The 13,326-nt window shown below is 39.9% G+C and overlaps 1 protein-coding gene across 1 annotated transcript in view; it reads left to right on the top strand.

The window, feature by feature from the left end:
* The window catches only part of LRP2 (LDL receptor related protein 2), a 198,132-nt gene that overhangs the window by 49,611 nt on the left and 135,195 nt on the right, over window positions 1–13,326 (top strand). The window contains exons 6-9 of the mRNA XM_072751869.1: window positions 9,246–9,356; window positions 9,688–9,801; window positions 11,015–11,131; window positions 12,323–12,475. Of these exons, the coding sequence (XP_072607970.1) occupies window positions 9,246–9,356; window positions 9,688–9,801; window positions 11,015–11,131; window positions 12,323–12,475 (495 nt within the window). The remainder of the gene's footprint in view (window positions 1–9,245; window positions 9,357–9,687; window positions 9,802–11,014; window positions 11,132–12,322; window positions 12,476–13,326) is intronic.

Raw genomic sequence — 13,326 nt, 5'->3', positions numbered from 1 at the left:
CTTACCTATAGCTCTTTATTCTTCTACCCATTATTTTGAAGCACTTCTCAGAAGCCATATAGTTTTTTTAAAGATTTTATTCATTTATCCATGAGACACACACACACACACACACACACACACACACACAGAAAGAGAGAGAGAGAGAGAGAGAGAGAGAGGCAAAGACACAGGCAGAGGGAGAAGCAGGCTCCATGCAGGGAGCCTGACGCAGGACTCGATCCCGGGTCTCCAGGATCAGGCCCTGGATTGAAGGCGACACTAAACCACTGAGCCACCTGGGCTGCCCAGAAGTCATGTAATTTTATCTTTAAATGATTCAGTAATTGTGTCTAAAATATAAGGACTAAAAGCTAGCATAACAACAATATCATGACCATACCTAAAAGTTAACAACTGTTCTTTAAAATAATCAGTTCTTAAAATTACCCCAGTGACTTATTATCTTTTTACAGTGTCATTTAAATCAAAGTCCAAATAAAATTTATACATTGGAGTTAGTTACTGTCTTCTGATTTGAAAATTTTCCTTCCATTTCTGTTTTTTACCCCTTGCAATGTATTTCTTGGAAAAAACCAAATGACTTGACTTTGAGTTTCCCACAGTCTGGGTTTTGATCATTGCGTCCTCTGATGTCCTTTAACAAGTTCATCTGTCCCTTATATCTTTTGGAAATTGGTTGCCAGATGTAGAGCAAGTTTTCTCAACCTTGGTACAGATGACAACCTTGGTACAGTTAACTCTTTATTGAAGTGAGCGGTCTTATGCATTGTAGAATGTCTAACAGTATCCCTGGCCTGTATCCACTAGAAACCAGCAGCACTTCCCATTTGTGACAACCAAAAATGTCTCCAGACAATGCTCCTTTGGGAGCAAAATCTTCCTTCTCTGGGACACCTGGGTGGCTCAGTGGTTGAGCATCTGCCTTCAGCTTAGGGTGTGATCCTGGGACCCTGGGATCGAGTCCCCCATCGGGCTCCCTGTGGGGAGTCTGCTTCTGCCTCTGCTTATGTCTCTGCCTCTCTCTGTGTGTCTTTAATGAATAAATAAATCAAATCTTAAAAAAAATCTATCTTCTCTGCTCTAGTTAAGAATAACATTAGTCTAGAGGCTTGAGAGATTTAAGGACGTGTGTGTGTATGTGTACACGCGTGCGCAGGGGCAACAATACTTTGAATGTTAAAGTATACATTTCCATTGGGAGGCACACAATGTCTAACTGTTGGCCATTGATGATTGTTGGTGAGATCCATTTAATCATAGAGATACTTAGCTATTTTAAATGTCACTTCAGATATATAGTAACTGTTTACTAGTTGTTTTAAATGGAATGTTGCAACATGATGAAGGATTAAGCAAGTATTGCCCAGAAATCATTTTTGTGAAGCATCACACTTTATTCTATTTCTCTAGTCATGATGCATGGGAATCATTACTTGTGGACAAACACAGGATCAGCCTATGAGTGTGACTCTTATTTTTTTATATCTCAGAAATAAGGTTGTCTATAGGAAGGAGTCTAAAAACCACTTTAATATAGTAATGATGTTGGAAAAGCTCCAAAGAAGGACTTAATTCTTTTCCCCAAATATTTGAAAGGATCAGGAAACTTGACCCTGTAGTTCATAGTCCTGCCTGTCAGATTAGGCTGCTAGGTTATGGTTCCTACCCTTTCAAGCTTCTAAGATCAAGACATTGAGCTCCAACACAGAGCACCTTGTGTCTATTCCAGGCATTCCTTTTACAGAACAAGGAAGAGTGTGTAAGTGGCAGGGGGAAGGGAGGGAAGAGAATGAGTGAGATGGTGAGGAGGGCAAGCACTCCCACTGAAAAGATTATCCTTGAGATAAATTTTGTGTAGTATGAAAGCTTATTGTGTGTGGTCTTTTTGTCTGCTATGTTCCTATATGCATAAGGTATTTTTGATTATTCTCCTGTTTGAGAAGTATTTCTGGATATGTGTGTGTGTGTATATGTGTGTGTGTGTGTGTGTGTGTGTGTGCATATATATTATAAAAAGCTGTGAAACAGATTAAAGTTCATTTTCCCCAAGTTATTTTATTCTTCAGTCTGGCCATCTATAAAATGGCACCTGTTATTAAATAGCTTGTCAATTTTTTTCCCCCAAGGAACAACAGATTCAAAACTGCAGTCCATTTTACTTCTAATGGGATTAGCATCAAGGAAAAGCCACTCATGCAGAGTTAAGATAAACATCAGAACATTGCAGCAATTATGGGTCATTCAGTTAATATATTGGAATGACTTTTGGTTGTTCAAAAAAAGTACAGTTTTTCCCAGTTAGGTGAAGAGATTATTTTGCTTTTATCAAGTACCATATTAGAGCGATTTGGGTGTGAATAAAACTATTGCTAATTATCACTGGTTTGCAGTCCTTCTCTTTTGATACTTAGGAATGCCAAAGAAAGGGTAAATAAAATCCCTGTTACAATGAGGGCTTTCTTGCTCGTAATCAGCAGCATTTGGTCTGCCTGCAACTGGGGCTGCTTTGTCCATGAAGTTTTATTTCTATTGACTTTCTGTTCTTTAGAATTCAAACATTTTCCTTTCTATATCTAATGGTTGAAACTCCAGCTGGGAAAGGAGGGGAAAAAGAGATTGATTCAAGTCTCTCTGTGGACTGTGATGGCTCGTAAAGTACATGCTTTTCCTCAAACTCAGTTGCACATTTATGCTGCCCAGTAAACCTTGTTCCTACTGTCCTCTCTGTACTCCGGGGAAGAAAACAGAAACAGAGAGATTGACCCCATCTTATCTATCATATCACTTCCCCTGCACACCTTTTTAGTGTTCTTACAGTTGAGATAGAATTCAGAGCCCTGAGAAACCTTTGGGAAATAAAAATTTCTTGTTTAAATCATTGTCATACAAGCACATTGTATTTAGTCAAAGACCCTGAGACCCCTCTCAGCTGTTGCCCAGTTTCTTTGCCTTCTTGCATAACAAAGTTACATAGAGTTGTCTTTAATATCCCTGCCTCCATTTACTCTCCTTTTTTTTTTTTTTAAAGATTTTATTTATTTATTCATGAGAGACGCAGAGAGGTAGAGACACAGGCAGAGGGAGAAGCAGGCTTCCCATGGGGAGCCCAATGTGGGACTCCATCCCAGGACCCCAGAATCATGACCTGAGCTAAAGGCAGACACTCAACCACTGAGTCACCCAGTGTCCCTCTCTTTTTTCTTTCTTGAACTCATTGAAAACTGCCCTTCCCTGCCAGACTCCTGAAAGTGCTCTTGTCATTGCCACCAATGACCTTCTTTTAACGAGTCTTGGTGGTTTCTGTTGAATCACCACCTTATCAGAGCTGCTCCCCCCGCCCCCCTGCATCACTCCTATCATTCTGCCCCGCTGTATTTTGTATTTCTGTAACACTTTTCTCCATAGGACACTTACTTTAATGTTTGTCCTTCCACTCTTCCAAAGAAAACTTAAATTCCATGAGAGCAGGGATTTTGTGAAGTTTGTTACTTCTCTAGTACGTCGTACTCCTATAGTTGTGCACTAATTTATTTGTTAAGTAAAACATTTAAAAAGCTGTGGGAGAGACACCTGGCTCAGTGATTGAGCATCTACCTTCGGCTCACATAGTGATCCCGGGGTCCTGGGATCAAGTCCCATGTCGGGCTCCCTGCATGGAGCCTGCTTCTCCCTCTGCCTGTGTCTCTACCTCTCTCTCTGTGTCTCTGATCAATAACAAAAAATAAATAAATAAAACAACAAAAACAGCTGTGGGAATTTCTACTTCACCTGTAATTTTATCTCTTTATCCAGTTCTTGGCAAAGTATTGAGGAAGATCGACTTCAATAAATATAGGTTGGATAGGAATGAAATTCTGACGAAAAAGGAAATTAGTACTCTGTAGAATAACTGGCTTTTAGCATAATGGCATTCATCCAGCAATGACTGGTTGATGAGTCCTCAGTTATCTGGAGCCAGGTTCCCAGTAGGACACCTGAGACACACCATTTCTAGTTATGGTTTGAAAGTGGCCACTCTTATGATTCTGTGGTGTAGGTAGTTTCTTCATTTAAAATTTGCCTGTTTGTTCTGCCCAGATGAGTCACCGGGGATAGCCGTAAGGAAGAAATAGGTGCAGTGTACCCTGAATGAAAACCCATAACTCCATAACTCCTTTGTAGAGCCAGTACCACTAAATCTGATGCACATTATAAACTTTTGTTCACCCAGGAGAAACCATCTTACTTCTTTGCTCTAGTCTTGGAGCATCTGATACACAATTTTCCATCTTGCTGCTTAGTCACTCCTACATTGGGGCTCATGTGAGACTTTTATTATTTTTTAAGAATTTAGAACTTCATCAGTCTTTATTTCCTTTGCAGATTTGGGTGGTAGTTCTGTGGATGGGAAGAAAGGGGTAGTGTAGATCCAAAATCTTTGCAGTGGGCCTCTCAGGCACATTTCCAATTTAGGTGTAATATCAGGTCACCATGGATGGAGACCAGATAGGGATTTGGGGCTTACAACCCAGTAGTTCAAAGAGAGCAGGGTAAGGAAAACTAGATAACTTAATGTGTTTCCCTTTTTGGCTTCAGTTTCCTGAAAGCTGCTTAGCCTACACTTGTTAGTCCAGTTCTACTAGCCCTTGAGATGACTGTCTTTGCTTTCTTTTCGGTGCTGAATTGCTATTTCCATTTTATAATCTTCCTTTTATTGAACAAGCCATTTGAAATTATTTTTGAAAAGAGGCAGAAAATGCTTTTCCCTTTTCTCTTTTATAGTATTGTACCCCCTTGGTGCTAGTCCATGATGACTAGGGACTTGAATTTGACTGGAGTGGGGGATAGAGTGGATCCTCTGCTATTTTGTGGTCTGTTTTTTGTTGTTTTTTTTGTTTTTTTTTGGTACTGATTCTCTTGTTTGTTCTGGTATACTCCTGGAATGCTTGGTTTCCCAGCATAGAGTTTTCTGGAATTCCTAGATCATACCAGATTGAAGTCTTTAGTAGAATATGTCATAAATCTAGAGTTGGCTTCACTTCTCCAGACTCCCAAAAATGGAATGGGAAATTGCATAGAAGAAAAACCTTGGTTTTTCTCATAGGTTATTTCTCTTCCTTTTTGAACTATCTCTTTTAAGAGTTTCTGTTTCCTTTCATTCAATTTCATTTTGTTTCTGTAATTTTTTGCTTCTTCCTACTACTTACTCTGAAGCCTGTAAGCACTAACTCCATCTATTGTAGTGCTAGGGACACGCATTGTGGAACCAGATTGCCTGGATTTGAATTCTACTTCTCCAATTTATTGGTCGTATGACCTTTTTCAAATTACTTAGCCTCAGAAAGACACATATATAAAATCCTTAAAATGAGTAATAGTATCTACCTCATAGGGTTATAAAGAGGGATTGAGTTCATACACACTGAGTACTTAGACAAGTTTCTGGTACATGGCTTGCAATATATGTTATTGAAGACTATACTAGTCATTGTTTATTTAACTTTGTGGGTAGTACCTACAACTAAGTGCTGATGGCCAAACTGGTAAACTTTTTCTGACAAATCATTGGATTTGATTGGATTAGCCTTCCTTTGACTCAGAGTAACTTAAAAGGATAATGCTAGGACCTTGAAAGGTCTCAGGTATCTTGGGCAGGACTTTTATCAGTAATTTCTTGTCTTCCTTTAAATCTTAGCTTAAGTTTCATAATCTACCTTTAAGATGCCTCTTTCTTTGTAGTCAATTTGTCTTCTTTTTCTATGTGCCTTTTTGGCTATTTTGCCAAATTCTGAGAATAGAATGTATTTATAGCCTTCCTGTCAAGGTAATAAAGAGTAGTGTTAATATTTGTATCTTGCTCTGCTGTGAATGATTTCCATTCTGGGAGGTTGAGGTCCACTAGATTTTCAAGCCACTTCATCCTCCTAGATTATCTAAATAAAAGTATGGCATAGAACGTTCTTGCTCCAAATAAAGTCTTTAGCAGAGAAAAAATTTTAAAAATCTTCAAAGCACCAATCTTATATGTATATTTGGGGGACGTTCCCAATTCTGAGGGAACAAACATGTACATTTGGAATGTGGAGAAAGTAAGGAAGGGAGAGAGGAGGTGGTGTGAGCAAGTGTGTTCTTGCATTTTTGGGTCAGATAAACTTTAGAGCTCTGGGCTAATTAATAGTTACATGTCAATCTTTCCGTTAAGACAGAAGTTAGAAGGGTGAGTCCTTCTGTTTTTTTTTTTTTTTTTTTGGTGTGTATTATCTATTCTTATACTTTTTCTTTACTTAAAATCTTGCAGGACATTTCACCTACATGACGGATTTGTTGTATGGAAAAAAGTTTACCAGGTTAGACTCTGACCTGCTTAGCAAATAAACCATAAAAGATTTTAGATATCTCCCAATCCCAAAGTATTGTGACTTCCAATTTCCTGGGATAGATCGAAACTCATTAACATTTTTGATAATAAAAAAAAACATTTTTGATAATAGAAATCTTTAAGGGCAGTAGAATCTGTTCATTTTTTATTTTGCTCATGATGAACAATTTGGAACCGTTTCCTCTGTGTGGTTCTCCAAGGGTTCCCTTTGGAGATTTCCAAATATTTTCAGTATTTAGTGGATGGAGTCCGGTTGCTCCCTGGAGTCTTTCCTGTGGGGAGATACCTCAGTTAACTATGCACGGAAGAGACCAGAAGCCTTGTAGGATTTGAGGTGGGTCCTTGCTGATTGAGAAGAGATTCTTTATCAGCGTGGATGGAGACAAGAAAGCTGTTTGTTCCTCATTCTGAGTGTCTAACTGCTGACCTCTGACCATAACAATACTCTCCCTGAAGACATCAAGCTGGCCTTGTTGTTTTTGGAGGGAATGAGGCATGTCAGTAAACTTTGAGCCCTGCCAGTGGATACTGTTGTGGTTCTTCCCTTCTCAATTTTATGGCATTGGCTTTCAAAAACCAGGATGGGGAAGACAAGTGATCCGCTCAGTGTATATTGGTCCCAGATTCTTCATATCTGCCATAATCACCCTAAGTGAGGTAGTCACCATCCAAGCTCAAATAAATTTTCCTCCAAATAGATATCTTATCTACTGCAAAGACAGGGTTTTCTGAGATCTCTCTCTTGCTTGCTGCTGCTCTTAAAAGGCTAGACAACATACTGACTGTAGGAGCTATTTGGCTCATGCGGGAGGTGAATTGCTGGCAGACTCAACTGGCCTCTTGGATCTCTCAAAGTGAGGATTAATAAACAGAGTTGTGTGACCCTTTGAAGGTAAATTTATAATGCATACTATCTCAGTGATGAAAAGACAGTGATAACCCTAAGCATTAGCTGATTCATGGACTTTTAAAAAATAAAAATTCAGAAAAAATTAAAATCTGAATCAGCTATTTTAAAAGGCCTTCCGTTTTAATATATGATTGGCCAAACATAACTGGAAATTTAGGTATTTAAAGGCACTTATAGTCCAGTTTTGAACCTTAGAGATGAAAGTATACAAAAAATGGAAAGGTATCATTTGAGAGTCCATCTTTTATTGAAGTGAGCTGTTAAGACAGGGTATGTTTAATATAGTTTCAGCACAGAATTTTATGTACTGCTCCTGCTTGGAGGAGACATTGGGACTATCTAAGGAATTATCCGTCCATGTCTATAAAACCTCAAAGTAGGTTCTTCAATGCAAAATTGAGCCTCAAAGTGGGACTCCACTGTCTACTCTTCAAGATCTTATCTAAGATATACTTTTTCCTTAGTTAAAAAGGAATTTGAAGATAATAGACTTGTTATGAGACGGATCTTTCTGAAAAAAAAACAACAACAACAACAAAAAAACAAAAACCCACAAATCAGACCAAGGAAGGTATCAATTTATGAAACGGAGGATAATAAACACCATAAAAGACAAATTCAATATATTTTTGTAAGCTTTTTAAAAAATTTTTAAAAAAAATTTGTATTTATTTATGATAGTCACAGAGAGAGAGAGAGAGAGAGAGAGAGAGAGAGAGGCAGAGACACAGGCAGAGGGAGAAGCAGGCTCCATGCACCGGGAGCCCGATGTGGGATTCGATCCCGGGTCTTCAGGATCGCGCCCTGGGCCAAAGGCAGGTGCTAAACCTCTGCGCCACCCAGGGATCCCTTTTTGGAAGCTTTTATAATTTTTTTTTTTTTTATGATAGTCACACACACACACAGAGAGAGAGAGGGGCAAAGACGCAGGCAGAGAGAGAAACAGGCTCCATGCACCGGGAGCCCGATGTGGGATTCGATCCCGGGTCTTCAGGATCGCGCCCTGTGCCAAAGGCAGGCGCCAAACTGCTGTGCCACCCAGGGATCCCCCTTTTTGGAAGCTTTTAAACAAAAAAGTTCATCTGTGACAAGTTAATAGCAATACCTAGCATTTCTTGAGTATCCTGAGTAGTGATCCAGTCTCTGCACTAACGATTGGGGATTCTAAAATGGGTAAGACAGGATCCTAGATCTTAGAGGATGGGGGGAAACAACCAACCACATAAGGACATAAGGAGTGAAACCTCTGGGGATCATGAAAGACACGCATTTCAAGTCTGGGTGCACACAGGGGAGGGACCGACAGCCCGTTATTCCTGCAGGGGCATCCTGATTTTTCCACTGCCGCCTGGAGAACCAGAGTTAAGCATCTGATTGACAGCATATGTGTATAACATGGTAACAGTTGTCTGTGCTTGTAGAGCACATTATGCTTTTCATAGTGCTTTGGTAGAAATGATCTTTTGAGGTCCCTCTATCCTGTGAAGTGAATTATCCAAATGAAGGGATAATGAAGTGGTAACCAAAAGGGTAAGCAGCTTGAGTAAGAGTAAATAGCTACTGAGTGGTGCCCTAGGTCCCAGCCCTCCTGGCTTTTCTGTAGCCCTCTAGCGAAAGATACAGTGCTTCATTTCTCAAAGCACTTGTGGTACACTGGCTTCCTGGGCTGTTATCTGCATTATGTAAAAGAAGGTTCCATTTTGAAATAAATTAAATTCCTTCTTATTCTTCAGTTCTGAGCTCAGAGGTCACTTCTTCAGGGGAGACTTCCCTAAGCTCCAGCCTTCCCCCACAATATATTCCCACAGAACTCTGTCTTTTCCACATTAGCGTACAACCCAGTTTGTGATTTACAGAAGAGACCTGGTCAATATATGCTCAGCATTTAATGTCTAGCATGTAGCAGTCACTTAAGAAGTGTTTGCAGAGGGAATGTCTTAATTTAAGATTTGTGTGCTATTTCCATTCTTTTAGACTACCCAACGTGTGAACAGCTTACTTGTGCCAATGGAGCCTGCTATAACAGCAGTCAGAAATGTGATGGGAAAGTTGACTGCAGAGACTTCTCTGATGAAAACAATTGCAGTAAGTAATGTGTACAAGACGTGCGGTGGTATGCTGAGGCTCATTTATACTGGCCGATTACACAATCTCTTCTTGAATTTGTGTTCAGTGAATCCATGTTGGTAGCTTAAAGTCAGCCACGGTGGGAGTATTTGCACCATGGAAATTGGCAAACACTACAAGTCAGGGTCTTTTTGTTCCTGGAGAATTGGTTGTTAAACATTTACCAGCATGCTGCTGCATAATAAAAAATCTCTTTTCAAACTTGAGACAGAATCTTCTTGTGAAATTAAATGGCTACCGTGGAACTGAGCTTCTCTTTCTGCTTTCCCTTGTTACCCTTGTGTCGCAGCTAAGGTCTGTTCACACCATGAGTTCCAGTGTGACAGTGGGGTGTGCATCCCTCGTGCCTACGTCTGCGACCATTACCTCGATTGCGAAGACGGCAGTGATGAACTTTCTTGCAGTACGGTGATTTCCTTATGCTGGGTCAGGTTGCTAGGAGTGTTGTTATCTTTGTTCTCTTTCTGTTTTTTTGTTTGTTTGTGTTTTTACGAAGGCACCACGCTTTTCAAACAAAAGGGTCACTATGTCTGATGGCAGATGGAGCCAGAATATCATTTAGAGCCCATGGCATAAGCCTCAGTAGCGTAGCTAGACCTGGGCTCATTTATCTTCCAAGGATCTGTGTAGAGTTGAAGGATTGCTGATGGACAGTGTGCATTTTTTCTCTTAGGCTACAAGGGTGTGGGGTGAATTGTGTCACTTGGCTCTCAAATTACCCATACTTCAGCAATGGTTTTGATAACCTTCATAGGAGAATGAGAGAAGGACTTTGAAGAGAGGGAAGTTCCCTAAGAGCAGTGGTCCTAGCTCTCCTCGTTACTTTGAAATTCTTAACCACATTGAAATTGCAAGGATAGGGAAGTTGCAGTGTGGTGCAGATGGCTTTCATTCCCTCTGCTTCTTAACTCTGACCCTACTTTTTTTTCCCCCCATGTGTCACTGCCTGCAATGCAAACCACCTCTCATTGTTGCCAACTCTGGACTCATTTTATTGGAATATGTAGTCTGAAGTCTCTGTGAGAGAGTTTTACTAGTTTCATAAAATTAGTTGGCACCTTTCTGTAGTTATTTATTTACCAGAATGTTATGATTTGTCACAACACCTGTTTTGACTGGTTGGCACCTACCCCTTGTTAAATATTTTCAATATTCACTAACCTTTTAGGAGTCATACATGATTTCCCTCCTGGCTCATGGGCTTATTTCAGAGACTGTATTAAACAGTATGTGACAACATGGAATGGGTGACTCAGAATTATCTGGTCCTGGAGAGCAGTCTCAGTGCTTGTGACAAAGTCTGGGCACAGTGGACATCGCTATGCCTGTAGCACCTTTATCAATCTGCATTCTTAGCTCTGTGTCAGCCTATAGCACACTGCCTTGTTTGTAATCTTGAGAAATGTAGACTGGCACCTGAGTTCATTTCCTTGACCCAAAGCTGCTGTAATGTTTTTTTCCTTTTCTCTCCTTCTTTTTCTATCTCTTCCTCCTTTTCTTTCCATTTTTTTTTTTTTTTGTCAAGATACTTGGCAGAAGTTTAAGCAGTGAGGTGAACTCTTTGATTTTTCCCAAATGATTTGTGTCTTTGGAGTGCAGCTGTTGTTTCCTTCCAGCCTATGAGACCTGCAGAGGCAACCAGTTCACTTGCGCCAGCGGCTACTGCATTAGTCAAAATCTGGTCTGTGATGGAGAGAATGACTGTCAAGATAATGGAGATGAAAATGGCTGTGGTAAGAGGAGAACAGATTCTGACTGAAAACTGTTTTCTTAAAGTGTTTTCCAGCACTTGTATTCTTACTTCTCTGGTTAGAAACTATCTGTGTGACAAGCAAGTCTCAGGATTGGCTGTGATTTAAGTAACTTAGTAGGTGGGGAAGAAGGAGAGACTCCACTAGCTTTTCTTGAAAAGACAATGAATTCACATTATAATTTATAATTATAATCTCTTCCCTCTTATCATTAAAGCAAAATAGATGAGGCAGTCTGTCCCCCTTGTATAACATGCTGACTTTTTCCTTTGGAGACTGCTTATTTTAAGTAGGTATATTTGTATAAAAGAAATAGGGTGGGGAAGGAAGGAAAAGAGAGGGAAATGTGATTTTCCTTGACCTTATAACCTTTAAAAATGACTTTGCACCTTGGTAACAGTTCAGTTTTTTGTTCTCAAATTCAGATTTTTAACCATATGAGTCACAGACATCCCCTGGTAGAAGAGAGGCCACCTGGGGAATACGTGAGAAAGAACTGCGGAGTGGTAGTTGCAGGAAAGGCTACTACCCAGAGAATTGTTTCAAGATTCTTTGAGAGGGAAATTCCTTTTATTTATTTTTTTATTTTTTTATTTTATTTATTTATGATAGTCACAGAGAGAGAGAGAAAGGCAGAGACACAGGCGGAGGGAGAAGCAGGCTCCATGCACCGGGAGCCTGATGTGGGATTCGATCCCGGGTCTCCAGGATCGCGCCCTGGGCCAAAGGCAGGCGCCAAACCGCTGCGCCACCCAGGGATCCCTGAGAGGGAAATTCCAATGATATTCACCGCCTTCACAAGGTGTACCTCCAATAGTTCAGAAGTTACTAACACCCACACCATAAAGCAAGTATCATAAGAGTGATGCACGGGGAAGATCCTTTGGTTTTGGTGTTCCAAGAAGTAGTCTTCCTATAGTTTAGTCATAGGTTTTTTTACACTGTTGACATTCCACTAAAGAGAAAAAAATCAAAAAGAAGAGAACTTAAATAATTCCATTTGCCACTTCTTAGAATCCCAATAAAAGACCAGTAGTCGAGTTAGAAATTACTAGTTTAGGCACTTGTCGACTTCTTTTGCCCACTGATCTATATTCTCTCTTACTTATGGATTAAAAAGAGCTGGCTCCACCTCTAATGTGGCCTGTGACTCTTTTATTCCTCCCCCTGCAGAAAGCAGTACTCACCGTATTCATGAATGTTACCCAGGCGAATGGGCTTGTCCAGAGTCTGGAAAATGCATCCCAATTGCAAATGTTTGTGATGGGACTTTAGATTGTCCAGAAGGAGAAGACGAAAACAATAGCACCAAAGGGCGATATTGTGGTGAGTATGGAAATTTATGTGGGTAGCTTTCAGATAGAGATGTTTCTGGTTTTCTGTAATAGATAAATCCCCAAATACAGAGAGTATCATTATTTACATAACTATCCTAAGACTTCCTGGCTGAAACAAACAAACATTTAATATTCCTCATAGTTCTGTGGGTTGGCTAGAAAGTTCTTGGGGCCTAGAGCAGCTCACTCACATGTTGAGGATGTTGCAATAAAAGCTCAGGCTAGTATCTTTCCTTGTGGTAATAGAAAAGGTGAACCCTACCATGCCAGCTCTTTTAAACCTTTCTTAGGTCATGTTTGCTAAATGTGTTATTGGCCAAAACAAATAATTTGTCCAAACCCAGATTCAAAATATATGTGGTGTTTTTTCCTTCACCCAGGCAGAATGATTTTAATGGCAATTTTGGTTATTCTAAAGGTGTTCTGGAGAATTTATTCCCTGGCTTATACTTATGGAAAAGTCTTATTTGGCTATACTCAAAAAAAGAAGCTTCTGGTCCCTGGAATATATCTTGAATTATTAGTTTTCTCCACCCCCCCCCCCCGCCCCCGCCGTGGCTGTAGAATATCTCCCCACCATTACTCCATCAGTTGTGTGGATAATTGATGGTCCCATAAGGGAATACAATTTATACCCTTTATTTTGACAATAGTGTACTCTATAAATTATCTAGTAGTAATTTAGAAGTTGCCATGGTTAACATGTTGAATATTATTCTCAATCCAGTCACTTGAGAATTCTTGACTTTTTCTATTATGTAGAAAAAAAGACTCATGACCTGATTTTTCTGTAAATGACACTTACGATGATGTATACTTGCACATAGTTATAACTTTAAA

This window comes from Vulpes vulpes, chromosome 3 (assembly GCF_048418805.1).
Source record: "Vulpes vulpes isolate BD-2025 chromosome 3, VulVul3, whole genome shotgun sequence".
Lineage (NCBI taxonomy): Eukaryota > Metazoa > Chordata > Mammalia > Carnivora > Canidae > Vulpes > Vulpes vulpes.
Note: the sequence above shows the minus strand (reverse complement) of the source record. Positions and strands in the feature narration are given on the sequence as shown.